This window comes from Lissotriton vulgaris, chromosome 5, assembly GCF_964263255.1.
Source record: "Lissotriton vulgaris chromosome 5, aLisVul1.2, whole genome shotgun sequence".
Classification (NCBI taxonomy): domain Eukaryota; kingdom Metazoa; phylum Chordata; class Amphibia; order Caudata; family Salamandridae; genus Lissotriton; species Lissotriton vulgaris.
The window spans coordinates 74,675,338-74,702,972 of NC_141693.1; the positions used below are offsets into that span (position 1 = coordinate 74,675,338).

General features: G+C 46.6%; 1 protein-coding gene across 1 annotated transcript; it reads left to right on the top strand.

The window, feature by feature from the left end:
• Positions 1-212: 212 nt before the first annotated feature.
• On the top strand, positions 213-24,547 carry LOC147710226 (uncharacterized). Its single transcript, XM_086919333.1, has 2 exons — positions 213-1,452; positions 24,540-24,547. The coding sequence occupies exons 1-2, from the start codon at positions 213-215 to the stop codon at positions 24,545-24,547; spliced, it is 1,248 nt and encodes a 415-aa protein (XP_086775459.1).
• Positions 24,548-27,635: the final 3,088 nt, after the last annotated feature.

Below are 27,635 nucleotides of genomic sequence, written 5' to 3' on the forward strand. Positions count from 1 at the left end.
CTGGTCTCAGCGAACGCCTACCGGAGCGTGTCCGGACCAGAGCCTGGCTCTAGGGGAGATTTGTGTGTATAAAGGGGTCTCCTTCCACCTTGATCTTGGCCTCACAGAGTGTTGAACCTTACGAACTACAGTGTGTGTGTGTGTGTGTTAGAGGCACCCCTGGGCTGCTCCCCCCCTGTAGAAGTTCCTCCTACCCTCCCTGCTTTAGCGCTATGGCGTACTACGCCGAGGAGGACAACCAATGGGTAGAATACAACGAATATGAAGAGTATGAGCCACAAGAAGAGCAATTGGAGGAAAATTTGGTTGAGGCCCTGGATACCCATGTCCAAGGGTCAGTTAATAAGGCACTGATCAAGGCTCTCAGGCCTTTTACTAAACCCCTTCAGAAATATGGCAAGAAAAAGTTTAAGTCAGCCCGCACGGGTGATGCCTCTACTCAATCCTCGGCCCAGGTGTTAGCGCAGATGGCCAGGAATGTCATGAAGGATCATGGCTCAATGATTAATGATACGTCTGGGGATTCTTCCCCGACCCCACCTGTCACCTCTGATTCTGAGGTGGAATCGGTGACTTCCAGGAAGAAATCGAAGAAGGTGAAACACACCGCTTACAAAGCCGATGATAGTCAGGCGCCAAAGAACCTTCTTTTTGATCCTAATAACATCGTGCACCCTAGGTCCACGGAATGGATGCCGTGCCCGGAAGTGGCGCACTATGTGGGTACCAACCTGCGACAGGGTTTCGACAGTGGGGTGAGAGCCACGCTCAGATCTGAATGCCCCAGACCATCCTTGACAGGAAAGGTAGCAGATACGCCAGATTTGGATCCCACGATGGCGGCCTTTATGAGGAAGTTTGCGAAGGACCCTAAAAAGGGGCTGGATAGGGCCTGGCGGGGGTGTCAGGACAAAATGTTGGATGTCGCTGGACCCCTCACAAAGATACTAGACGCAGCAGTTAAGGCAAAGGATAAAAATGTACCACTGGATGTATCGGAGGTCCTAGAGTGGGCACAACGTGCCATGTGCTTCTTGGGGAATGCGAATGTGGCCCTATCTACGGAGCGGAGACGCTCTTTTCTTATGAGAATCGATTCCCAGCTGGCGGAAATGGCCCCTTCCGAACCAGGCTCCCTTGCTAATGGTATGCTTTTTGGGGACAAATTTGTTAGGGAAATGGGCAAGTACGTTGCCACCTTCTCCGCGCTGGACAGGGCGCAATCGAACATCAAGAGAGTGTTCCACACTGGTGTTTTTGATAGGGCCGGACGCCCACGAGGTCGAGGGTCCGGCCGAGGTTATGCACAGACCTCGCGTGGAGCAGATCAGAGAGGCAGAGGCAACCGACGCTCCAACTTCTACCCCTCCTGCGATAGAGGAGGGCGAGGCAAAGGACAGAAAGGAACCTATCGTGGACAGCAGAGTAATTCAGGAGACAACTCCTACTCAGGTACGAATTTTGTGTCCGTCAGAACATATGGTGGGAGGCAGACTGTCTCTTTTTCTCCACAGGTGGTGCATGCTCACGAGCGACCCATGGGTGTTACAGACAGTACAGGGGTTTCATATAGAGTTCTATGCCTCCCCGGTGCAACGGCAGAGGCCGACACCCCTTCATTTTTCCCAAGCAGAGCAGAGTTTCATCGACATAGAGATATGCTCCTTACTCCGGAAGGGTGCGATTGTGGAATCCACCCCACACGACCTGGGCTTCGTAAGCACCGTCTTTGTGGTTCCCAAAAAGGACCAAGGATATCGGCTGGTGTTGAACCTCAGGGAGTTCAACGGCTGGGTGGTGTATCGACACTTCAAAATGGAAGGTATACACCTACTGCGCGACATCCTCCTGGAACAGGATTGGATGGTACGCCTGGACTTAAAGGACGCCTACCTGGTAGTGTCCATTTACCCCCCACATCGGCGGTTCCTACAGTTTCAGTGGCGCAACCGGTGGTTCGAGTTTTCCGCCATGCCCTTTGGACTGTCGTCCGCCCCGTGGTGTTTCACCAAGTTGATGAAACCCATCGTGCAGAGATTGATGGAAAGGGGCGTTCGCCTCAATATTTACCTCGACGACATACTGATTTTAGGACGGTCGCCGGAGGTGGTGTCGCTCCATCTGTCATGGACGATTCAACTCCTTCAGGACTTGGGCTTCCTTCTGAATTTACAGAAGTCCATCTTGATACCTTCTCGGGTGATGGAGTTCCTGGGTTTCCAGGTCGACTCGGTGAAAGCTCAATTACTCTTGCCCCTCAAGAAGAGAGTGGCGATCAAGAAGGAGTTGAGGAGAGCGCTTGTCTCTCCGACAATCTCCTTGAGGACTTTGGCGCGCCTGGTCGGGCTTCTAGCTTCGTCTATCCAGGCGATTTTTTCGGGCCCTTTACATTACAGGGCCCTGCAACGATTGAAGGCGTTGCACTTGCGCAAGGGTCTGACTTATGCTCAGCAAGTTTCTCTTTTATTTATTTAATTGCTTATATCGCGCCAGAATCGACCTAGAGGTATCTCCGCGCTTTGCTCGCAAAAGGTTCTGGAATATGTTGACTCTGTGGAACCACAGGAAAAGTTATGCTACCTGAAACAGCAGAGTTTTTAAGGCCTTCCTAAAACATAGATGGTTGTCGTTGTGTCTTAGGTCAGATGGAAGTTTGTTCCACATGGTTGGGCCTATAAATGATAGGGCACGTCCACCTTGTCTGGCTTTTTTTATAGTGGGGATTTCCAATAAACATTGGTTGCTGGACCGCAATAGACGTTCAGGTTTGTATGTCTGAAATTTTTGTGCCAAATATCTAGGGCCTTGCCCATAAAGGCATTTATGCACTAAACAGCAGATTTTAAACGTGACACGTTGTCGTATGGGCAGCCAATGGAGGTGTGTTAACAGGGGTTTTGACGGGGTCCTTGCGGGAGCATTTAGAATTAGTCTGGCCGCCGTATTTTGGACCACCTGCAAACGATTTAACGCCTCCTCATTGGCTGATATGAGGAGGCCGTTGCAGTAGTCGAGGCGACTTATCACCAGGGCCTGTACAAGGGTCTTCCTGTGATTATCAGGCAGCATAGGGAAAATTCGCCTTAACTGGCCAATTGTTCTAAAGCAGGCTCCTGTGACATGGTTAGCATGCTCCTTTAAGCTCAAGTTCGGATCCAGTTTCACCCCCAAGTTCTTAACAGTTGGCTTTGGGCATGGGACGGGGCCAAGATCTAAAGGCCACCAGTCGGGGGACCAGAGCATGCTCGCTTTCCCAAATAGCATTACCTCTGTCTTCCCGACGTTACACTGGAGGCAGTTAGTAGCCATCCAGTTGGAACCTGCTCTCATGCCCTCGGCAAAATTGTTCTTCACATCGGGCGTAAGGGAGTTGAAAGGAAAAAGCAGCTGAGCGTCATCAGCATATGACACTGGTGTGAACCCAAACTTTCTCACAATCTCTGCAAGGGGGGCCACATACACATTAAATAATGTGGGGCTTAGGCATGAGCCCTGTGGCACCCCCTTAGTGAGTACCCTCGAGGTGGAACGATAGGGTCCCATGCTGACAGATTGTGAGCGGCCTGAGAGAAAACTCTCCAACCAGGACAGTGCCAATCCTCCAATACCCACTCTCTGTAATCGGCCGAGAAGAATCTCATGAGACACAGTATCAAAGGCTGCTGACAGGTCTAACAGCACCAGAATCATTGATCCTCCTCTATCCTGTGACATCTTGATGTTATCAGTCACGGAGAGGAGTGCCGACTCTGTGCTGTAGTTGGGCCTGAACCCAGATTGTGACGGGTCCAGGCCCCCTGTCGCCTCTATGAACCTGGAAACATGGATGTTTGCATGCTTCTCGGCCAATTTACTTAAAAAAGGTAAGAGAGAGATGGGGCGGAGGTTGGAGAGTTCTGTCCATGGCAGAGGCTCGTACGGAGATGAACTGGTGGTTAGAGCATATGGATGCGTGGAATGGCAGAGCCATTTTCGCGGCCACCCCGGAGATGGTGATAGAGTCGGACGCCAGCCGCTGGGGCTGGGGAGCCCGTTGCGGCTCGGTGGAGACGGGGGGTCGTTGGTCCAGCGAAGAGCTGAGTCTCCACATCAATTGCCTGGAACTCCTGGCGGGTTCCTTTGCGATTCGCACTCTGTCTCCTCAGAAAGTGTCATGCTGCATTCTCCTACGCATGGACAATGTGTCCGCGGTGCGATATATAAATCCCCTAGGAGGCACCAGGTCTAGGCTCCTGGCAGAGATAGCCAAGGATTTTTGGCACTACTGCCTTGCCCATCAAATTTCAGTGACAGCAGAGTATATACCGGGGTCCGCCAACGTGACGGCGGATTGGAACTCTCTGTATTTGAGAGATGCGAGCGATTGGAGGTTGCATCCCAGGATCTTCAGGGCATTGAACCACAAATGGGGTCCGTGTGTGATGGATCTGTTTGCCTCATGGCTCAACAGGCAGCTACCCCAGTTTTACAGCTGGCGTCCGGATCCCTTGGCGATCAGCTCGGACGCCTTCCTTCAGTCATGGACGACGGGCATTCTATATGCGTTTCCTCCGTTTATCATGATCCCGAGGGTTCTGGCTCAGGTTCGGAGGCAGAAGGCGGATCTGATCTTGATCTCCCCGTGCTGGAAAGCACAAGCGTGGTTCCCGGTGGCAATGAGTCTCGCCTGTGCATCGCCGGTGCGGATTTCATCGTTTCCGGATCTTCTTACGGACCCTGTGGGTCTTCACCACCCGTTGATCATTCAGAATCAGTTGTCCCTCATGGCGTGGAAACTTTCCGGCGCCGTTGGCAAGTGCCGGGAGTTTCACAGGACACTCTCTTTTTCTTATCACAGGCATGGGCACCTTCCACCCACAAGCGCTATGAGTCAGCTTGGAGACGATGGGTTGGTTGGTGTAACGAACGGCAGGGAGATCCGATGGGATCCGATATCACTGTGATAGCGAATTTCTTATCTGAATTGGCGCAATCAGGATTGGCTTATAGATCGGTGAATAACTTCCGATCGGCTATTTCGGGGGGACATCCGCATGTTGAGGGCAAATCTGTTGGGGAACATCCCCTGGTGTGTAAAGTAGTCAGGGGGATCCGCTTCATGAATCCCCCTCAGCCCAGGTATACTGAGCTCTGGGACGTTTCGGTGGTCCTTCGTTTTTTGGTGACCTGGCCAGCTAATGAGGGTCTGTCTCGCAAACAGCTCTCGGCAAAGCTTACGCTTCTGCTCTGTTTGATCTCATGCAGGCGAGTGTCGGATATTCGGGCCTTGGATTTGTCAGGTAGAGTATTCACTCCCACGGGAGTTTCTTTTACAATCTCTAAGCGTACGAAAACACATACAAAATGTATTGCTTATCCTGCTTTTCCTCATCACTGTAAATTATGTGTGGTTAAATGTTTGAAAGTATATGAGGATTGTACTAGAGAATTTAGAACTGGTTTTGGTCAATTGTTGATTTCATTGAAGAGACCTTTCCGCCCAGTCGCCAGTGCGACTCTGGCCAGGTGGGTTACCTGGTTGTTGAACCTGGCAGGTGTTGATACCTCTAAATTTGGGGCTCATTCTGTGAGGGGGGCTATGGCCTCGAAATCCTTTGGTGCCGGTTCTCGGCTTCAGGATATCATGACTGCGGCAGATTGGCCCTCTGAATCCACCTTTAAGACGTTTTATCATAAACCTATTGTGGATGTGGCCTCGGTGGTGGTGGAGAAACTTTAAACTAGCATAATCTGAGCCTCCGTGGACTGACATAGAATGAAAAATTGTCTAGCAAACGCGACAAAGAATTTTCAATTCTATTAAGGACACGGAGGCGAGGATTATCCCACCCGGGCTTGCAGAACTGTATTTCATGCTTTATTGTGTGATTTTGTAATATATTGTACCCACCCGAATGAATGTTATGGCTTGTTGTCCTTTCCAAGTTTGGGGAATGGCCATTACGACTTATATTCTTGTTTCAGGAGATCAGCACAAGCAGACTTGAGATGAACAGCCTATGATCTGGATCTGTTTGGAGCGGTACAGGAGGTGACTTCCTCGACGATGAATGTGATAGTTGCCACGTTGGCCTCCGGTCTCGTTGGACTGATGGTGTATTCGCAAAGAAAGAGGAGGTCGTATGGATAAACATGGACAATTATATGTTAGACTTATTAGTGATTGGTGCAGACTGTTGGAGGGGGTTGTCCTTCCAGGGTCATGCCAGTTTAAAGTTTTTATTGGCTGCTGTATTTGTCAGTAAAGTGAAGAGAAGCATAATCCTCGCCTCCGTGTCCTTAATAGAATTGAAAATTCTTTGTCGCATTTGCTAGACAATTTTTCATTCTGCGGGTGAATCCTTCCTCCATGTTACTGCACTGCCAGACTCCACTAAGCCAGATATCAAAGGCCACACATATGACTTTTGACACATGTTGTGGTATTTATGCATCTTTATAAAAATGTAATGTTCGGCTCTTGGCCCTTGTTACCTCAGTATGTTGAATGTTAATAGACCAAATGGCTGCCATCCCTAGAAACAAATTTGGGAGCACAAATTTCATTTTTACGTAATTCGAGGAAAATGCGAAACCCACTTGTGAATAATCACACAGAAACTGGTGAGTGCTGGTGAGTGCTACTTAAGAAAGGGTTTCTCAATAGCATGTCCACTGAGAAATCCCGAGCACGCCTCATTTCTTCTCTAAGTCTCGCGTTTAGTTGAAGCGTTTGTTCGGATGCCCACTGACAACATTTGTGATCTTACACAGTCATCTTCCTATACCTTTTCGACTGTAATTTGGAAACGTGCGTCTTCCCAAGATGGCAGTCAGTATACCGCATCACTACTTCCTCTCAGCATATGAATCAAAGACAGGAAGTCTGGAAGCACCGCCAGGCTAGTTTACCCAAGGATGCTCAGATAATAGTATTAAGGAAAGTGCGGCTCGTCCAGAAAGAAGGCACAGTGCTCAATAGAACGACGAGACATGTGTCCCTCCCTGATTGATGCAGGCCAGCTGCTCTTTCTGGTCGCCGGACAATGAGCACTATATAATAATGATAAAGAATTGGACCTGCTCTGAATATATGACGTGCTGCGCTAGGCACACTCGCTACCAGCAAGAGTGAAACAGTGTGAGGTATACACACATCTGCAAAACAAAGAGTCTGTCCAAGACCTGCGAAAGGCAACGTTGACAATTAACAAGGTAAAATAATGCAGCCATAAGCAGAGAGGAGGGAGGCCCCCCAGCAGCTCCCCTCGCTGGCTGCTGATTCCGCGGCTTGGGGGGTATCAAGCAACGATCCCATAATTCAATCAGAGGCCTCTACGTGCAGGCAGCCTTAATGTGCACAGACACCACCTGTGTCAGAGGCCGGCTCGCGCCATTCATCACAGCCTTCCAATTAGCCTCTGCTGCCTGCGGGCGCTGCCTGCTGCTGCACACCAGGCCAGGTGCCTACAGCGGGACCCCGGTCACGTGAGCACTTGACCTTTCCGCGCTAACTTTGTTACAGGCAGGTTCATATGCATGCGCGTCTGCAGAGGGGGCTCTGCGTGTCGTGTCTGCTCCCTACCCCAAGGCCCGGCCAGGCCCGGCCGTCCCCATCCCCGCTCGTCAGTGGAGGGCATTCAATGCCAGTGCGCACAACACACCCGTACAATGTGTACATGTTTGTTTGAGAAGGCCCAGTAGTGTAAGAATCATGCATTCTAAGAGTCATACATGCGCCTGCCAACAGATGTACGAATGCGTGTAGTGGTTATTCACCAGACATGTCGGAGTACGTAAAAGAGTACCACAGGAGTACTACTTTTACTAGGGTGACCCCATTCTCAAAACAACAAGGAGGTTTCATCCTCTAACTCCCCACTGCAATGCCTCCTTCCAGCAAGGAGAACGAGGCAACAATGACCGAAAACGCACGCAGCAAAAACAAAAAAAAATAGGGGGCGGAAACAGCTACTGAATCCCTCCCCTCCAGGACTCCGTGACCGGCCTCGTGGTTGCCTTAGCAACGTTTCTGGAAATCGGTTGGCGACACCAGAAGTTAGGTCACGAAGTCCTGAAAAGGAGGGATCCCAGCCGGACAAATCATCCGGACAGGGGCATTGTCCAATGGCAGGCCTCCGTTTCGCGAGGCCGGCCAATGGCAGAAGGGGCGTGGTTTCATGCCCCTTTTTGTTTACAAGAACTCTTGCCTGCAGCAACGCATGCGCTGCATCGCAGGCTTCGACCTAAAAAACATGTAGGATGGGATGAGGATTCTCCTCACCATAAAATCCAGTTAAAAAACTCAACCTACTGCACAGAGGCAGTATCCTGTTAAGGAAGAAGCTAAAAAACAAGTCAGAGAGATATTAGATCAACTTGAATATCAGGGGGTGATTGAAACATGCACCTCACAAATGAACAATCCTTTGTTTCCTGTCTCCAAGCCAGACGATTCATATCGTCTAGTTTTGGACTACAGACATCTAAACTCTTGTTGCAAAACATTTGCAGTTCAAAACTCACACAGTGCAGCACTAATGAATAATATCGTGCGCAAAAAATATAAAACAACATTAGATATTTCAAATGTTTTTTTCTGTCAAAACATTGCACCAGAAAGCAGGTATTTAACCGCTTTCTCAAGCACGGGGGCCCTAAACCAATTTTGTCCTCACCCACAGGGATTCAAGAATAGCCCAGAACTATTTTTAGCCAGAGTAACAGAGTTACTACAAATATATGATGATGAGGAATTATCTTATGTCGATGACATCTGTCTTACAGACAATGACCTGGAGACAAACTTGAAAAGAGTGAACACCATAATACTTGTGTTGGCATCTGAAGGGTACAAATTTAACTTTAAAAAGTCACGAATTGCCCACCAGACTGTCCTATTTTTAGGATTTGAGTTATCAAGTGAAGGCAAAAGCCTAGCAGACAACTTCTTAGAGAAGTGTGCAGTACTCCAAGCTCCAAAAATGCTGAAAAACTTACAATCAATTCTAGGTTTTCTGAATTTCAGAAGAACTTACATTCTAAATTATGCAGAGAGGGTTAAACCATTCTACGAATTAATAAAACCTGATTTCAAACCAATGAATTGGACTCAAAAACACACAGAAATTTCAAGATCATTACAAACAGACATGTTAACTAAAACAAAACTGCAAACACGCGCAAACGAACGCAACCTTGTAATCCGAGTCATCCCAGGAAGATGCGGATTTACATACCTAACCTCTAATGAGGGAGAAAAGGTACCAATAGCTTATAAATCACACTTGTACACACAAGCTGAAATGAAATTCAGTTCTACTGAAATTTTTTTTAACTGCGGTTCAAACGGCTGTAGCAAAAGAAAAAGCCCTAGCTCATGGGAAGAGGATATCTGTTTCAACAGCAGTATCAGCCCTTGAAGCAGTAACAAGACCAAGCAGTTCAAATGCTATGGCATTAGATCCAAAATGGATACAATGGGTTAATTCTCTTGCTGCAACTGACGTGATACACGCATTTGATCCCAAAATGAAAAAGCTAGAACATTTAGATTACGAACAAGAATGTCCTCTGTCGATCGAAATTCTACCTCTGGAACAGTACACCTGTGTAATCTACACAGACAGATTTGCACAACACTACGTTGTGGATAAAAAAGTTTACAATGCAGCGTGTGCGATTGTTAAAGGTCGCTGGCGCTTAGGTAAATTCAGACCAATGGTAACTAAAACTGAATCAATCAGAAATTGTACAGCTCAGCGAGCTGAACTACGAACTTTGAAGATGGCGCTTGAAAATGCAGATAGCGAATTCCCCACACTAATTGTGTGCGATTCGCATTACTGAGTCAAATCTTACAATAATTCCATGCAGACCTGGATTAAAAACGGTTACAAAGAGGAGACAGGTGGCACAATGAAAAATAAAAAACTATGGGAACAGGTAGTTCTTTTACAGAAAGAACTACGAAAGACTCACGTGATACATACGCAGAGTCTTCAACGTGATGGCGTTCACGTTGCAGGGAATTCATTGGCTGACAGAGCCACAGCGGCACCTGGTCAACCGGCTTTTGTAGCTACAAAAAAGCGTTCTAAAAAACAAATGGAGAAACGCTACTAGCAGTAAGAGCCTCAATGGAAGGCAATTATGCGGCGTTACCTCTAAACTTTCCACTTGGAAATACATACATAATTGATGCGAACTCCATTCCGTTTGCTCAAATCCCTGGAGTGGGGGATAGAGTAATTCCAAACACGAACCGGAGGGCTTACTTTTTTCAGGAAGCACACATGGGAATGGGTCTGCGGCACCAAGAGATCCTGAAATCTCGAATAGAATTGCAATCAAAATATTGGTGGCCGGGAATGAGCGTGCAAGTTCATAACTTTGCAATGGATTGTCAGGATTGCAACAGAGATCGCGGTTATGAACCGGACCACATAACTGACTCGAGCACGATAAGAGCAGCCCAGACACCTCTATTAGACAGCATTGGACTATCTACACGCAGGTGTCCAACCGGACAAATGCGATCCCATAAATATTAAGACGAGATTCATTTGGATGTGGCCCCAGCGCTCGGCTGCCGCCAGAACTGTTATAAAAGATTTGCGAGTCTTTATCGGCACATACGTAATTGGCATGCTACATTCTGACCAGGGTCCTGCGTTTAGCTCTCGAGCTAACAAGGAGGCCATGGCCAGCTTGGGCATTGCATTGCGGTACTCTAGTACATTTCATCCTGAGGGAAATGCGGTAGTGGAGAGAAAAAAACGTGACAAAGCAAGCTATAACAGCAAGGGTATTAGGTTCAGGTGATGGGTGGGTCAAACATCTAATAAATGTCCAACGTAGTCTTAACAATCTGCCAAGAAATTCTCTGGGTGGAATCTCTCCGTATGAACATTTGTTTGGTACAAGAATGATAATCGAAGACCTTGATTGTCAGACTTCAGTGGTGGAACAAAAAGCTTTTGATATCAAAGATCGTTTGGCTGTTTTACAGGACTTTGTTAATATGTTAATAATTTATTTGTTAAGCGCGCGTACGCCTATAGGCTTCCTGGCGCTATCGAAGGAACATAACATGCAAAATACTAAGAGGTAAGCCTGATAAAAAAAGCCATGTTTTAAGAGAATGTCTGAAGGTAAGAAGGTCTGGACTCATTCTCAAAGGAAGTGGTAGAGAGTTCCTAAGAGTTCTAAGTAACACAAAGCTAAAGCCAATGGCCACTGACGAAAAATCACCTGTCCCAGCAAGACCTTTCTGGATTCCAAAGATTGGGGATCTGGTCAGATAAAAGATAGCGGTGAAGAAGGAATTTGGGCCTTCTTACAGAAAAGCAGTACCTGTCTTAGCTATCAGTGGAACAAGATCAGTAGTACTACCGCCCCTTGCTGGTTAAAAGGAGAACCAAGTTGTATCAATCGACCTGGTAAAACCACAACCATGTGGCCAATAATAAGTAGTAGGCCCAGTGGACTCCCAAGATGTAGAAGAAGACCAAACCTTGCTACAATTCAAGAGGTTCAAACTGAAAGACTAATCACATTTGATAAACCTGCAGTGAATAAAAAAGGACTATGCAACAAAGCCATGGCACTTGTGCCTCTTGAAACTCAAATTGCAACAGTTCGTCAAGAAACACCTGTATACAATGATGTAGCCTCAGGCTATTCTAATAAGACAAAGGAAGAAGCAAACCCAAAGATTAATGAAAATCCGGAAGCAATTCCAACAAATGACAGAACTGCATCTGGCTAATGTATCAATTTCGATGACTTTTCGGATGATCCAAGTGAACATGGAGATAAGCCAGCAAACAAAACTTTCAAAGACAAAATTACAGAACTCTTTCATCAACTTGGAGAAACATATCTGATTTCACCCTGGATTGAACTGTGGATTGTGTTAGGTGTACTTTTCCTCCTGCTCTGGCTCATCTTAGTTTTAAGCTTGGGAAGAATGATTGATGGAAAATACAGTACAATGGTCACAGCAAGTCAGAACATCAACTTGGTTCTAAAACCTCACAGATCCTCTCACATTGAAAAAAGAGAACTATCATCAGTGAATCTCACAGCCATTTCTATACCTGGCGGTGTAGCATGGGACAGTACTGATTACGAAATCTATGGCCCGGTTGAACTCTTGAAATAGCCACATCAGTTCAAGATTTCTTTAGTGACTTTGTATCACCTAGTACTTTCTCTGATGATTGGGACTTTGAAAATATTAATATTAAGATGTCAGATTTAGAAATGTCAGCAAAGTTAACAGAATATGATTATTTACAAGGTTCATCGAATTATGAAGAAATGTATTGCTTTAAACATTTTGGGCATCATTATTTGCATAAATCTGCTAATCCTAGAAATGTTTTCAGTTATAATCAATGTAAACATTGTCCAACTCCGCCAAAAGGCAGTTCGAAAACATTTTATGAGAAATTCCCATACTTCTCAGGGTTTAATATCACTGATCCAGAAACTTTTTATTTTAAAATTATAAATAAGACAGGAATGAAAAACATGTTGACAAACACTAAACTGAAATATTCTGCAAAATATTTTTATGAAAAAATGTCTACATTTTGTTTTGAATTTTGGAAAAACAACATTGAGACAAAAACTGTCTGGGGTACAAAAGAATGGCAGGTACAAGGTCTAGAACCATTATTCAGAGCCTTCAGGATCCCAGAACAAATAATGTTCCTGAATGACACCATTCAACAAACAACCTGTCTTGGCCTAGCCAAGATAAAAGATTTAAACAACCCGTCTATACCAAAGCCTATGCCTGATAGAAATAACACTACAGATGAGGGGTTAGACGCGTCCTATATTTTAAAACAAAACAGAACTAATCCTGATTGGAGAAAATGGTTGATCTGGCCCACAGACACTAATAACTGTCAAGATAAATTCCTGAAAAAAATACAGGGGTTCAAACAGAAATGGCCAGACCAAAGATATTCCCAGAGACAACATCCAGGGATAATAACATACAGTGTAGGAAAACTATGACTTGAATGGCTACAGAAATCCAAACTACCCGAAATTAAGCAACACTTGACTTTACGTAAAGAAGGTGCTGACTTGCGAGATTTCTTACTGGGACCTCGCAAACAGCGTCAAAAACGTTTCATATACGCCGGTATATACGCAGCCTACAACGAAGCTTGGAAGGTAACACAAATTGAAACTGCTGAAAAAATACGAGAAATTGATCGTATTAATTTGGAAAAATCACTGTCTGTAGTGGACAATGGGTTAACGGCTCTGTCCTCCAGAATTTATTCACTGGACAGCATTGTATCATCTGCTTTTGATATAATAGAACAGGATATGCTAATGTTACAACATGGCCAGTCCCAATTACGTTCTATTGTACAGTTAGGCTGGACGTTACAAAATCTGCGTTCAGGCTTCGTGCCATGGCGTCTAATCAACACAACGTCATTATTTTCTATCTTTAACCTTACTGATAAACAAATCTCTTTGGCACAAAGAGGGGCAGACTATACGGTGCTGAGCATTGAAAAACTAGAAAGATTGCCATTGACAGTCTCCGAAAAACCTGTCATTGAATGGATAATACATGGCACCATTACAATTCCGATAACGACTTTTCAGTTTCAATACTGCCAAAAGTATATACCAGCAGGCCTACATGAAAAGTTGGGTAAAGGGTACATCAAGTCAACCTGGAATTTGCCTTATACACATAGATGTTGGAGTGGGGGCAAGAAAGAGGTATTTCTTAGTGGTAACAACTGTAAAAATTCACTAAGCGGTACACTCTGTGTCAAGGAATTAACTTGCATGGAGCCTGCAAAGGTTCATCAAATAACCTTTCATGTCACCTGCACGGCACCCCTGCTACACAGATAGAGCCTTTTTCAGACAGCTTTCCAACGGCAGCTACATTCTAATAAGTGACCACAGCTGTTGTGGCATGGTTCCAGGAACGGCCTATCTCGTGAGCGTTACTTCCAGGGTCACTTGCTGTATGCAAGTATTGTATCCACACAGCAAACCAGACATGGAGGCGGCAATATGGCCTTCTTTGAATATCTCTTCTATTCAAATTGATACTTTAAGCAGAATGAAGTCTATTCTTTTACAAACAACTGTGCCTTTAACCTCGTCCAGAGAAATGTATGATCTGCAAGTTGCAAGGACAGCAGCAGAGATACATGCATTATTATCAACAAATTGCCACGTGCATTTCGTAGAAATGTTAAGTCAAATATTAAACATGTCAGATACCAGTGGCATCGCACATGTATTTAAGACAATTTTTTCGGGACTGTTTGAAGCAGTCCTGGGCATCTTCCCGAATTTCGTACATTCTGTGTTCGGCGGCCTGCCTCTCATCTTGGGACTCGTAGCAGGAATCCTATTTTTGTTCCTTCTGCTCCGATATGGCAAGTCAAGTCACAGACAAACCTCAGGCTACAATGGAAGACTCGATTCTAGCAATGCGATACCGAGAGCGGATTACTAAAGTCCTCGGCTTGGCTCGGCTAAGTGATCTGAATACTACCTGGTTTCTTTCATTCAGACCAATCTGGCAAGATTGCATCTTACCTGTTCTACGATGCCTGCTTTGCGGAGAAGAATGCGTGTTAAACGTCTGCCTCACACTCCCATCAGCAGTACCTATGGATGTCGATACTTTGCTTGGTTCGGTAGCGGCTCATGCAACGTGTTGTCCCCAGAGGCTACCCATTCTGATGACCGCATTCGTTGAGACCTCACCATTACGATTAGGTGGCGGTGAGGTACGAGATGAAAGCGGCAAACAGGTACAACCTTCCGTGACCATTGCTGATCTAGACACCGATGATGGCAATGCTTCGCATATATGCACTATTTCTACTTTTTCGGACCTGGTCCAACTTTCACCTGCTGTTGTAGATGAATTTTTTACCAGCCTATCTGAGTTAATGTTCTCTCCTAACAACGAGAATAACTTTTGAAAAAGCGAGTACACAGCGTTTCCTGAACTCTAAATTCGGCCTTCAGTTTTGATAAACAGAACTGCTAAAAAAACATTGGAACTATTTTTCTTCCCGAAAGCGAAATTATTTTTCTCCAGTTCCCAAAATATTTACCTTTTTTTGGCACATGATACTCTGCTTAAAGTAGAACTATTCTTAGAGAGCAAGATTACTATTTTTAAAATATCTAGAGACAATATTTTGACTTCACCTCTAGCACATGTACAGTCTTGTATAAATATGTGATGAAATGGTCTCGACCTTCTCTTCTGTATTAAGAGCCATTTCATAAATGTATATTTCGTGATTCATTCAGTCAACAATCTAAATGTACAAAATATGCATTAATTGAATGACACCACTGCTTACTAAAAACGTACAGTATTATACTCATTTTCGTGTATATACCATTTCAAATGCTTACTATGTATTTTGGGGTGGGCTGGAAAACACATGCATTGTTATATGTTTAGTATTGCTTAGTATTTAGTAATGATGGACATTATACGTGGAGTGGGTGTTGTGAATGTATCTAGGACCCTAATTAAAACATTCCCGATTTATGCCCTTATGTGGTTATTTCAAATCATATCCTTATAAAGGCATAAGAATCATATCCATATTAAGTCATAGCCAATGCAGTCCAAATACGGCAAGGCTACTCCCATAGACTCCTAGAAAGCACAACGCGTTCTTAAACAAAACAAACCTCCAGCAGCCCGGGAATTCCCCCTGCTTCAGTATTGCTTTGTCCTACAACTCCTGGAGTCCTGAAAGAACTGAGAGTTCTTAGTGACGTCTTATGTCCAATCTAACGTCAAACTCGGCACCTTCCAGGTATAAATATATCAACATCTGCCTTAAGCAGCACACGGCGGTTTGGAGCAGATCGGCTATCTACTTGCCCAACGCCCTGCTGATGCGAGTGCTGAAGGAAGCCGACCCTCCCTGTTGACGCACTGAGAGAGACGCTGTCTTTTCTCCTGCCGAGAAATCCAGCTCCAGTGTTTCCCTGACACCCTCGCGGGTTGCTGGGAGATCGAGTCCTGAGAGATACAAGTCCTCCTTCATTCTATACACAAGGTACGGAGCTGATTAGACCCTTAGAGAATTCTTGATTCAGATTCTTGGCAAAAACTGTAACTCATCTACTCCTTCCCTGTACTAGACTTAGGTTAGGTACACCGGGGTAGGCGTATCTTAGAAACACCAGTTGAGTATGTTTAGTCATTATTTTATCGTTGTATGTATTTTATCCATTTTAAGTATCTTATGGCTTACAAACCATATAAATGCTTTTACAGTATTATTTCAGAATACTCCTTTTACTGTACGCCCTTTACTTTATGACAAGTATTGCAATTGTGGCAATTCATTTCTCTTGCATGAGAAAGAAGACTGCTCAATGAATAACCCTTTTTTTGAAAACGCCCTTCTCTCTATTTCTCTGCACTTCTGGTGAAACGAAGCATGCACAATTGACGGAGTGAAATAGCTATCTATTGTTTCCGCGACTCTGGAGATATTCCTTATTTCAGGGGGAACAAAGTTGTCATATTATATGGTTGTCAGAAGCTAATCCCTTCTTGTCTATTCAGGAAAGGTAACACCTTCTTGTTTACTCGAGAAAGTTTCTAGTGACCTCTGAGCTAGCTGGCACACACACAATTAAGTCTAACATATTCAATAGAGACCTAGTCGACCTCAGTCCTACATCTACACTATCGTTTATGGTATTCCAATGTGCAGAGCCTATTGGGAATATAGGAACTACACTACACTTTTATCACATGTTAGTGATAACATGGGGTTCCAGATGTGGAGGTGGCAAGCATGTCCAAGGACATGGTGTTTCCCAAGTTATGTAAATAGGGGACAGGATGGATGTGCTGTTGAAAGAATGGAAGGAGCCTGACTACATTTATGATGTATCGCTTTATGTCCAAGCTGTACCCTTTGCAGGATATGGAAGATACAATTCCTGAGCCGGTGCATGTGGACTCCATTGTGGCCAGCTTGGGGGGACGTCCTCCATGGCTGAAGATAATGCCCTGAAGGATGGTGTTGATAAAAAGATTGACTCTGCTGTGAAAAAGGCCAATGCAGGATCACATCTTGCCATCCATTCTGGGGTCTAGCCTCACACCTCTTCTTTGCATCCTCCATCTTTTGTGTCTTATTTTCTTTCTATCCCATCTCTTGCAGCTTGTTTTCCATCTCTCCCCTTCCCTATTCGCATTTAGGATGGCAGAACTGCTTTGCCTACAGACCAGTGCCGGAAACGGAAAGGATGAACAGGTAAATACCTCACTACCTGCCCTCTTTATGGATACCCTGGTTATGGTGTTCATGCCTGTGGTGTAGGAGACCCAATCATGGGATGCAGCTGGAGGAGCCACAGTGGGGCTTACCCCAATGCCCTCATTATCCAGCCACAGTCAGGGAGGGAAAGACATAGGACAATCATATCAGTGCCCGCAGTGCTGTACATGTAGTGCTGTTGCTACTGCCAGACAGATCTAGTCCATGCTCACATTCACTGCTGTTACTTACTAGTTTCCGCAGGTCATTGACTACAAAAGTCCAGCCTAAGATTGGTCCAATTCTAAGGTGCTAGGCCAGCCCATGCCACCCCACCTGTGCCAACTACCTTGTGTAACCCACACAATATTTTCTGAGGCTGAAATTACCCCAAGATTATGCCATCCAAACTCCGCCCTTGTCTCTTTTCTTGACTCTTCCTTTCCAAACTCCATCATCTCCCGGCCATTTTCCCAGGGCATCACATGGAGGCGGCAATGACTTCTTCTGCTCTGTCCTGAGCTGAGCTGCAGCTCCTGGTCCATACGCAGCGTCTGCTCAATATCATGAAATAACACCAGAGCCCGAATTATGTACATTGTGCGTTTTTATTCATTTTAAAAGTTGCGCCAAGCGCAAACAGTGACAGTGCCCCCTATTATGAGGTATGAGCCGCCCCCAGTGCAGCCGCAAACTCGTCCTGCCCTGGGGCAGCGCATTTTAGTGAAAAACAGAGTGGCTGCTTTAAAGCTGCGCCGTGTTTTCACTGTGTAGGTGGCAACCCGCCTGCACTTTTAAAGGGGATTAGAGATCCCCTTGCAGGCGGGCGCAGTCAGTGACTGCACTGGCCTGGAAGGGGCTGCCTGGGGGGTCCATGGGACCCCCATTTCCCTGGCAGATGGCTGCTCTCAGGAGGCGCACTCGCAGTTCGCCACCTTTTTGGTGGCACACTGTGAGTGCACCCCTGACAGCTTCTTTGACTCTGCAACCTCACCTGTAATATGGTGCAGGTGCAGAGGCAAAGTGATTCCCTCATTTGCATGGGGCATGCCCCATGCAAATGAGGGAACGACTCCTGCAGATAGCTCTGGCACTTCATGTGCCTCAGCACTATCAGTATTTCAGAAAGGGCCGCATAAATGTCTGTGGCCCCTTCTGTAATACCAAAGTGTCCTGTGGGTACGCAAAGGGGGCTCAATCGCCCGTTGCGTCACCGTGGGGACTCTATAATACGGCCCCTGGTGCTCGTGCTGCAGTTAATCTCCACCCACTTTATGAATTCTCTTATCTTGTACATTAACTTATGTGAGGGAAGGTTGTCGGTCTAATTCTAGTAGTGGCCAAAGGAACCAGGCATGGCCGGTGCTATCCATCCATGCGCTCTGCCTCTGCTTTCTTTGGCCTGAAATGGCATCCGTCAACCAGAAATACCATTTTTTGTTTCAGAGGAAGAAATAAAAGCACTTGTTAGGACCCCTCATTCCCGGAAATATGTCCATCCTGTTTTTCAGATTTGTCAGGGGTAGGGTTGCCAGATTGTGTTGTAATTGAAATCCATAGTTAAGCTCTGCCTATCTGGAAGCGACCGCCCCTTTGCAGCTCCTCTACAGAGTTTTGGGCACAAAAACGAACCCCACTCGTAAGCAGGTGTAAAAAGGAGAACTTATTTTATTTCTCCTTTTCCACTTTGCATGTGTGTTGCACTCTACATTACACATCTGAAGTACAAAACCTATGCTAGACTCACACAGACACACTTGCGCTATGGTGGAAAGTTGTGAGCTTGGCACTCAGCTGCGTGATTGTGCGCCGGCGCTAGGGAGAGCGACGGGGAGTGCCATCTCGAGTAGATGTGGAGCTTTCCTGCTCCCTCCTTGTCACTGCGGGTGCTGCTCTGGTGAGACCTTTGATAGATCAGGCCTCAGTTTGCAGCAGCAGGTCTGGAGCCTGGCACCTCCTGGTTGCCCTTAGGTAACCACAATAGGGACATTGACCCCACACACACACGGGTATCACAGCTGTTGCTGCCGGACAGTTGTGACTAGGGGTGGCCTGGCTTGGGGTGTAAAGGCACTGAATGAGTGCATCCAGCACCTCTTCATGTGATGCTTCCAACATCTGGGCAATCTGATGCCCGCGGGTGTAAATCACCATAAACCACCCTGAAGGGTAATTCTACCTTCATCACAGTGGTGTCTGCAACATGTCATTTAAATCATTTAATTCATTTTCGTGTATTATCTTTATTTGGTTTACACAAGGGAAACGATAAAAGTACACAGTAAAAGAGTAACATTTTAAATCAATATCTCATTTCACGGTGCCCACTGCCAATAGCAAAACATGATCATTTTGAATTTGAGCAGCGCAGGCCCTTTAAACCTAAAAACAAAAACCTACTTGATGGTCGGCCATGTTAATGATTAAAATAACCTGGCACTACCCTCATGTATAAAATGCAGGTTGCTCTTTTCACCTACAGAGTTGTCCTTAAAAATAATTTTTTGAATCACGAACAAACATTCAAAACTAAATTCTATATAAAATAGTATGGTTAAAATTAATAACCATATACTTTAAACCAACTATGGGCCGCTGCTAGTCTGTGTTCGTTTACATACGTGCCTGAACTGCAGTTTTTAAAAACATTCCCACAGAAAAACATTTCTCCTCATCAGTGAGTTGAAGCAGCTTCCTGTATGCTTCTCTCCAGTCGCTGGTGGCAATCCTTTTGATTAGGGGAAGTAAGATTCTTTTAGTGTAAATAGAATAAAAACCACAGAAGAATGAAGAGTGTAGCAGCGATTGGCGTGAACTCCCAATTTTCATAAAGTCCAAAAGTGAAGCATAACATATATTTTAGTGTCCACAAATGTCTCTCCCATCGCCGCAGGGGTTCTGTTCTGTTAAGTACATCGCCAGTAGTGTACCTGCTCCTAAATTCATGTATGCTTCTACGCTTAACTTTAAAACGTCCGTTGCCAATCTGTCAGCATTGAGGGATTTCTACAGAGCCATTTGAAGCTCCTTTTTACTAACGGTGAGTGATCCTTCTGAGTTTTTAAATAAAGTGTTGATAACCTACTTTCCGTAGGCGAGATTCCACGGTTGCCAGCCATGGAATACTCTTACCAATTTCACAGGTGAGACAGTCTCGAATAATATCTTTAATGAGACTTGCCTCCGTATTCCTCCATTAGTGCGAGTCATAATAGTGGAGGTCGGTGTATGTGTAATGCTCAATAAGCAGAATCCTCAATTCACTACAGGAAATAAAATTAGATGAGGAAATGGGAACCCCTAATACTCTTCTGCAAAACCTATTTTCTTCCACTTGCATTGAATGACACTTACTAATGCCCCATACCACTGCCCCGTGTGTGTCTGTTGGTCGGCACTGTATTTTATAAATCTGTAGGAGAGGGAGAAGGGCTCCTCCCCTCATTGGCTGCGGCAAGCTAAGCAGAGAGTTAACCTCTCTTGATAATTAATACCTGCTCTGCGTGACATGTTCAGTCCATGAACCATTATATGTAAACGTTATTCACAGATCTGAGAAAGTGCAAGTCCATTTTAGAGAGGCTGCACCCACCTTAGGGGTTTCCAGGTTCAATTTATTCGGCCAACAAGTGTTTATGTAAGATTTATTAAAATTGGTGTGTAGATCCAGGGATTTTATAAAATGTACAAATCCGTACACTAACTGTTGGGGTACGTGCCATTAACACTGCATTATCAGCATACAGCAGCGAGGGAAGGAAGGAGCCCTTAACTTTGGGAACATCAGGAGTAGTAGTAAGTACAAATGGGTGAAGATCATTTATGTATAGAATAAATAGAAGTGGAGGGAAAACACACCCTGGTCTCTCACTCCCTTAAAAATTCTGATTGTCCCGGACACCTCCCCATCAGTATTTATTCTTATTCTGGCTTTCATGTCTCTGTGCAAATATGCTATAAAGTGCACCAGTGCTTCATCCACGCAAGGGTTCGTAGAGTGGACCACAGCTTCGAACGGTTTATACTATAGCATGCTGTGGTCAGGTCCATGAATGCCAGAAATATTGGGAAATTTTCTGCTTTCGTATATTTGCCAATCAGTAGGTTAAGATTGAGACACCGCTCTACCGTGCCAATATTTGATCTAAAGCCATACTGACATGGTTAAAAATTGCTTTCTCATTTGTCCATTCTTTATTCCGATTGTAATGGGCCCTTCCCAGAAATGTTAGTGTTGTTTCGATTAATGAGACTGGCCTATAACAACTTGTCTCCAAGCGATTTCCCTTCTTAAAGATTGGCACTATTATTGAGCAGTAGCGGTGCGTCCATTGGGGCGTAGGAGCGTAGCCCCACTAAGCAAGCCCTGGATGCACCGTGGTTTCCGACTAAAGCAAATACATTAAATATAACAGCGCACACAGCGCGACTGAGTGTCTGTCAATGCGGTCGGACTCGGAGTGCGCAGGGGGTGGGGGGGCGGGGCTGCTGGCCTGCTGCAGCTGCTTGAGTGACAGTCTGCAGCAGGCCAGCACTGTGCGCATGATATCACCGTGCGGCGACTTGCCCGCGCATGCGCTGATGCCCTTAGGCATAGAGAAGAGGCCGGGGGTGAGGCTTCAGCCGGGCGGGTTCTGAAGGCTTCCCAGGGCGAGCAGTCCATGTGCCTTGCTAGCCAATCCTGGCACTACATGCAGTGCCAGGATTGGCTGGCCCAGTGCAGGCCAATCACTAATTGGCCTGCACTGGACCAGCCAATCCTGGCGCTGCATGCAGCGCCAGGATTGGCTAGCAAATCAGTGGAGGCACTCTGCAGAGAGAGGGGAGAGGAGCAGCATGGCCACCGAGTTTGCCCCCAAGATCAGCCCCACGCTGATGACCCCAGACACGCACTACATCGGAGGGTAAGTGCTCAGATATACTGCGTCTGCCGGCGCTTCTGAGCGACCAACATAATATTGTTGCCGAGGGTGTGTTGTTGCGCCTTTTGCTCATGCCGTGCCCTCAGTGTTGAACGCCGGTGTGCGGCGGCTGCATGCTTCCTCCTTGAGAACGTGGTGCCATGAGAGCCTAGCAGTCTGCTGGAGCATGTTAAGTCGCGTTCTCTGACCTGCCGATGGCCCCACTTCCTGGTTACCTGTGCTGCCATGTGCATCCTGAAGTGGAATCGGGTGGCTTCCATCCGTTTGCAGCACTGCACGTTTGCTTGCACCCACATGAGAGGGCCGTTTATCATCACATGTGAAAGCCTTTCATCTTTGCCAGAGGAACGTGAGTGACATTCAACAAGCGGCCACTACAGGCCTCAGACATAGATTGCATCAACACTGCTCGCCTAGCCAGGTTTATGGGTAACATTAAGGCTGCGCACCAGGATAAGTACTACAACTGCAGGAATGAACAAGATGGATCGCCCACAACACAAACCCACATGTTCATGGGCAGTGGTAGCATAGGTGGAGTCCCCAGACCATCCTACACCAGCTCACCAGTGCCAGTTTTGCATTAAACAGTTGCATCTCTTGCTCAAAATAAGAACCCAAGTGCCGCCTCTATAATGGCCAGCATTCCTGCAATAGAACCTTTAGTAATAAAGGGAGCTCCCTCTGTGCAAGTGCCCAAGTAAAGAAACTTGTTGGAAAGAGTGAAGTTATATTTCGAGGCAGATGAGGTGCAGGAAGAAAGGAAAATGGGCCATGATCTTACATCTCAGGAGTAAAGCCTTATTTGGCCGAATGGCTCAATGTGCATCCTTTGAATAGACAAGGAGAGCGAGAGTGCTGTTCCTTCAAAATTGCCTCAGAAAAAGGCATTGGTAATTGGGGGATGAGTGCTCGATAAACACGGCCTAAAAAACAACATATTTTTACACTGTCTGTACTGAAGACATTTCTAAGGCTAGCAGGGTCACTCGTGTTAAACGCTGCAAATAGGCACCTTTAAGTGGTGGCTGCTGTTTAGGGTTGGTGTGTTTCAGCGCAGCCTCAACGCTGGCGCTTCACAGCCCGGAGGTGTGATTAATGTCTGGAGCCGATGGGTTTTTGAAACGCTGTTAAAAAGTCTGAGCTGTCTTCACAGCCTGTACTAGCCTCACAGGTTCGCTCAGGCAGTCGGATGTCCCCATCTGCCGTGTTTGATATGGCCATCTGTTGGTCCAGGGCATGCCTCGACATCAGGGGGCACACTGAAGCTGTGGCTGCATCCTCGAGGAACTGTGGTTTAACAGGCGTGCAAGGCGAGAACCCGGTCTTAAAGACACTTTTGTGTAAGGCGCAGGCATGCTCTAATATTCTACACAATTCTGGCTTTCACTCCTTAGAAGTCAAACTTCTAAATCATTTTAAGATCAAATGAAAGCGGTATTTTCAGCCCACTGACACTGCCCTTGGGGTGCAAGTTAGTAAGGGTTAGTTCAGAATAGTTTTGGGCAAGTCAGCTTTGAAATCTCCAGCTGACACCAAGGGCTGCTTCTCTTAGTCGCTGCTGATTTACAGACATGTGTCAACTATAACTGGAAAGTGTGTGAAGGAGGTACTCCAGTGTCGAAATATATTGACTCTGCCATGCCTAAGGAAAATAAAATGCAATGTGGGGGGTGGGGGTGGATGTGTGTTTGGGAGGGGGGGTGGATGTATGTGGGGGGTGGATGTGTGTTTGGGGGGGTGGATGTATGTTTGGGTGGGGGTGGGGGGGTGGATGTGTGTTTGGGTGGGGGGGTTGATGTGTGTTTGGGTGGGGGATGGATGTGTGTTCCACATCCAGCAGCATGGCCACCGAGTTTGCCCCCAAGATCAGCCCCACGCTGATGACCCCAGACCCGCACTACATCCCAGGGTAAGTGCAGACACTCCGGGAAGTACTCACTTTCTGCCTACTTAACTTTATTTTACCGTGTTGTTTGTGTGTTTTGTAAAAAAAAAAGCCGCTCTGCTCGGTGAGTTTCAACGGCGGCGGGGACGTGTTTCCTTCCGGGTCAGATTCACTCGGTAAATCCCGGCAGGGGCCGTTGTTTACAGAATCTGTCAAACGGATACGATGTCACTTTTATGTAATTCATTGTAAGGTTTGTGAAGTTTAAGCAGGAAATGTTACATTAATAGTACGGCTAGGTACTACGTGGGAATTTCGCTAGGTCCGTGCATTTTAATTAGTGTTTTAGGCCAATGTAATTGTTGCACGCAGAAGCATTTAGAATTATTGGAATGGGCTATGTAGATGAACCCATTATTTAGTTTCTGTGTTTTTCAGGTGTGTAGTTGATTGAGCTTGTGGGGCGTTAGCGATACTTTTGTCATGTTTCTCGTTTTTTGAAAAAATTGTCATTGCTTTCGCCAAATTCCGCCACGAAACATAAAAGTATATCATGGGCAATTAATGATTCAACGTGTTCTAGCCTGATAATGTGGAGTCAATGTCATTTTGATATATTTATATAGTATTTTATCTATGCATAATTTCTATTTTGCAACTGTTTTATAACCACGTCAATATGCTGGTTGCGCGCTATTTAAAACTATAGATACATGAATACCTTTCTGTATTAAAATACACACATTTGAGTGTGACAAAACATCCCTTTACTTTACAAGGGGCGCAGGCTTTATAGTTAACTTATTTTTATTATCCTCCAGATTGTAAATCACAAATCAGATATAATGCAGTTAAAATACCTTAATTTAGTTAGGTGTCATAAAAGGCATGAGAGAAAAGACGCCTCTTAAACGCACCCCATCGTGATTTTCTGTGTAATCTGTAATGACTTCTATTCAAAATCGAGACAGCTGTGAGGGCTGTGTGGGCTGTGAGGGCTGTGTGGGCTGTGGGGGCTGTGTGGGCTGTGTGGGCTGTGAGAGCTGTGTGGGCTGTGAGAGCTGTGGGCTGTGAGAGCAGTGCGGGCTGTGAGAGCTGTGGGCTGTGAGAGCAGTGTGGGCTGTGAGAGCAGTGTCGGCTGTGAGAGCAGTGGGCTGTGAGAGCTGTGTGGGCTGAGAGAGCTGTGTGGGCTGTGAGAGCTGTGTGGGCTGAGAGCTGTGTGGGCTGAGAGAGCTGTGTGGGCTGAGAGAGCTGTGTGGGCTGAGAGAGCTGTGTGGGCTGAGAGAGCAGTGTGGGCTGTGAGAGCAGTGTGGGCTGTGAGAGCAGTGTGGGCTGTGAGAGCAGTGTGGGCTGTGAGAGCAGTGGGCTGTGAGAGCTGTGTGGGCTGTGAGAGCTGTGTGGGCTGTGTGGGCTGAGAGCTGTGTGGGCTGAGAGAGCTTTTGTGGGCTGAGAGACCTGTGTGGGCTGAGAGAGCTGTGTGGGCTGAGAGAGCTGTGTGGGCGGAGAGAGCTGTGTGGGCGGAGAGAGCTGTGTGGGCTGAGGGAGCTGTGTGGGTTGAGGGAGCTGTGTGGGCTGTGAGAGCTGTGCGGGCTGTGAGAGCTGTGTGGGCTGTGAGAGCTGTGTGGGCTGTGAGAGCTTTGTGGGCTGTGAGAGCTGTGTGGGCTGTGAGAGCTGTGTAGGCTGTGAGAGCTGTGTGGGCTGTGAGAGCAGTGTGGGCTGTAAGAGCAGTGGGCTGTGAGAGCTGTGTGGGCTGTGAGAGCTGTGTGGGCTGAGAGAGCTGTGTGGGCTGAGAGCTGTGTGGGCTGAGAGATCTGTGTGGGCTGAGAGAGCTGTGTGGGCTGGGAGAGCTGTGTGGGCTGAGAGAGCTGTGTGGGCTGAGAGAGCTGTGTGGGTGGAGAGAGCTGTGTGGGCGGAGAGAGCTGTGTGGGCTGAGAGAGCTGTGTGGGCTGTGAGAGCTGTGTGGGCTGTGAGAGCTGTGTGAGCTGTGAGAGCTTTGTGGGCTCTGAGAGCTGTGTGGGCTGTGACAGCTGTGTGGGCTGTGAGAGCTGTGTGACCTGTGAGAGCAGTGTGGGCTGTCAGAGCAGTGGGCTGTGAGAGCTGTGTGGGCTGTCAGAGCTGTGTGGGCTGTGAGAGCTGTGTGGGCTGAGAGAGCTGTGTGGACTGAGAGCTGTGTGGGCTGAGAGAGCTGTGTGGGCTGAGAGAGCTGTGTGGGCTGAGAGAGCTGTGTGGGCTGAGAGAGCTGTGTGGGCTGAGAGGGCTGTGTGAGCTGTGTGGGCTGTGAGAGCTGTGTGAGCTGTGAGAGCTGTGTGGGCTGTGAGAGCAGTGTGAGCTGTGTGGGCTGTGAGAGCAGTGTGGGCTGTGAGAGCAGTGTGGGCTGTGAGAGCAGTGTGGGCTGTGAGAGCAGTGTGGGCTGTGAGAGCTGTGTGGGCTGAGAGAGCTGTGTTGGCTGTGAGAGCTGTGAGAGCTGTGTGGGCTGTGAGAGCTGTGTGGGCTGTGAGAGCTGTGTGGGCTGTGAGAGCTGTGTGGGCTGTGAGAGCTGTGCGGGCTGTGAGAGCTGTGTGGGCTGTGGTTCCCAATGCTTTGTGAAGGCTGTTTCCCAACTGCTGTGCAACTTCTTCTACTCTTAGAGCTGAGATTTTCATGAAAGTCTTATAGTCTGAATTCAGCACCTGAGCGTAATAGGACGAAATGTATGAAGCTCTGTGGTTATACTGAATAAGCAGCTACCTATGTTATGCCATCTATTAATGTAATAACTGCACTTTCACAATTGCTTTATTAACCTTCCTGCTTTTTCAAATTTTCTTGAAAATGCACGATTTTTCTTTCAAAATTTTCTTGGGGGGGGTAATCCCCACAAACCCCCCGTTTGGGGTTTGGGCTCGCTCGCTGCGCTCGCTCGCTAAGGTGCTGTATGCATATTACTTTGCGCCCCACCACTTTTAAATGTCACCCACCGCCCCTGGAGCGGGAGGGGTCAAAGTGGGTTTCCTGCAGGACCGCTATATGTACATGATGTCTGTCCAGGTAGGAGAGGATTTGCCTGCATTTCCGAGGATCCCGAATGCCTCTAACATTCCAGGAGATTAGATTAAGATTTTGGGGCTCAGCATATTGTTACAGGAAGGACTACGTTATTAAGGTTAAGAAGTGGCCTGCAGGAAGTATAATACCATGTGTGTCGTTGAACAGAGTCTGTGCCTGTTAATTGGTTTAAAAAACAATACAAACAATAAGCATAATCCTCCTTCCCTCTCCCCACCCACAGCAGCACCCCAAATGTGCCGGCAGTACCACCATCACGCAACACAACTAACACATTGCAACAGTGCAATAAGGGAAGAGTCATTATGCCAAAAGAGTGATCTAAGGTGATTTCCCATGTGGGGGTATGCCAGTGTGCAATGAGTGCCTCCCCCAATGCTGCTGGTCAAGTGGGGGAGGGTACTTGGCTTTCGCATAACACATTTGAAAAACAAGGGGCATCAGTGGTTGGGAAACAGTTTGTGCCAACATAAGCATTATAAAGGTGAT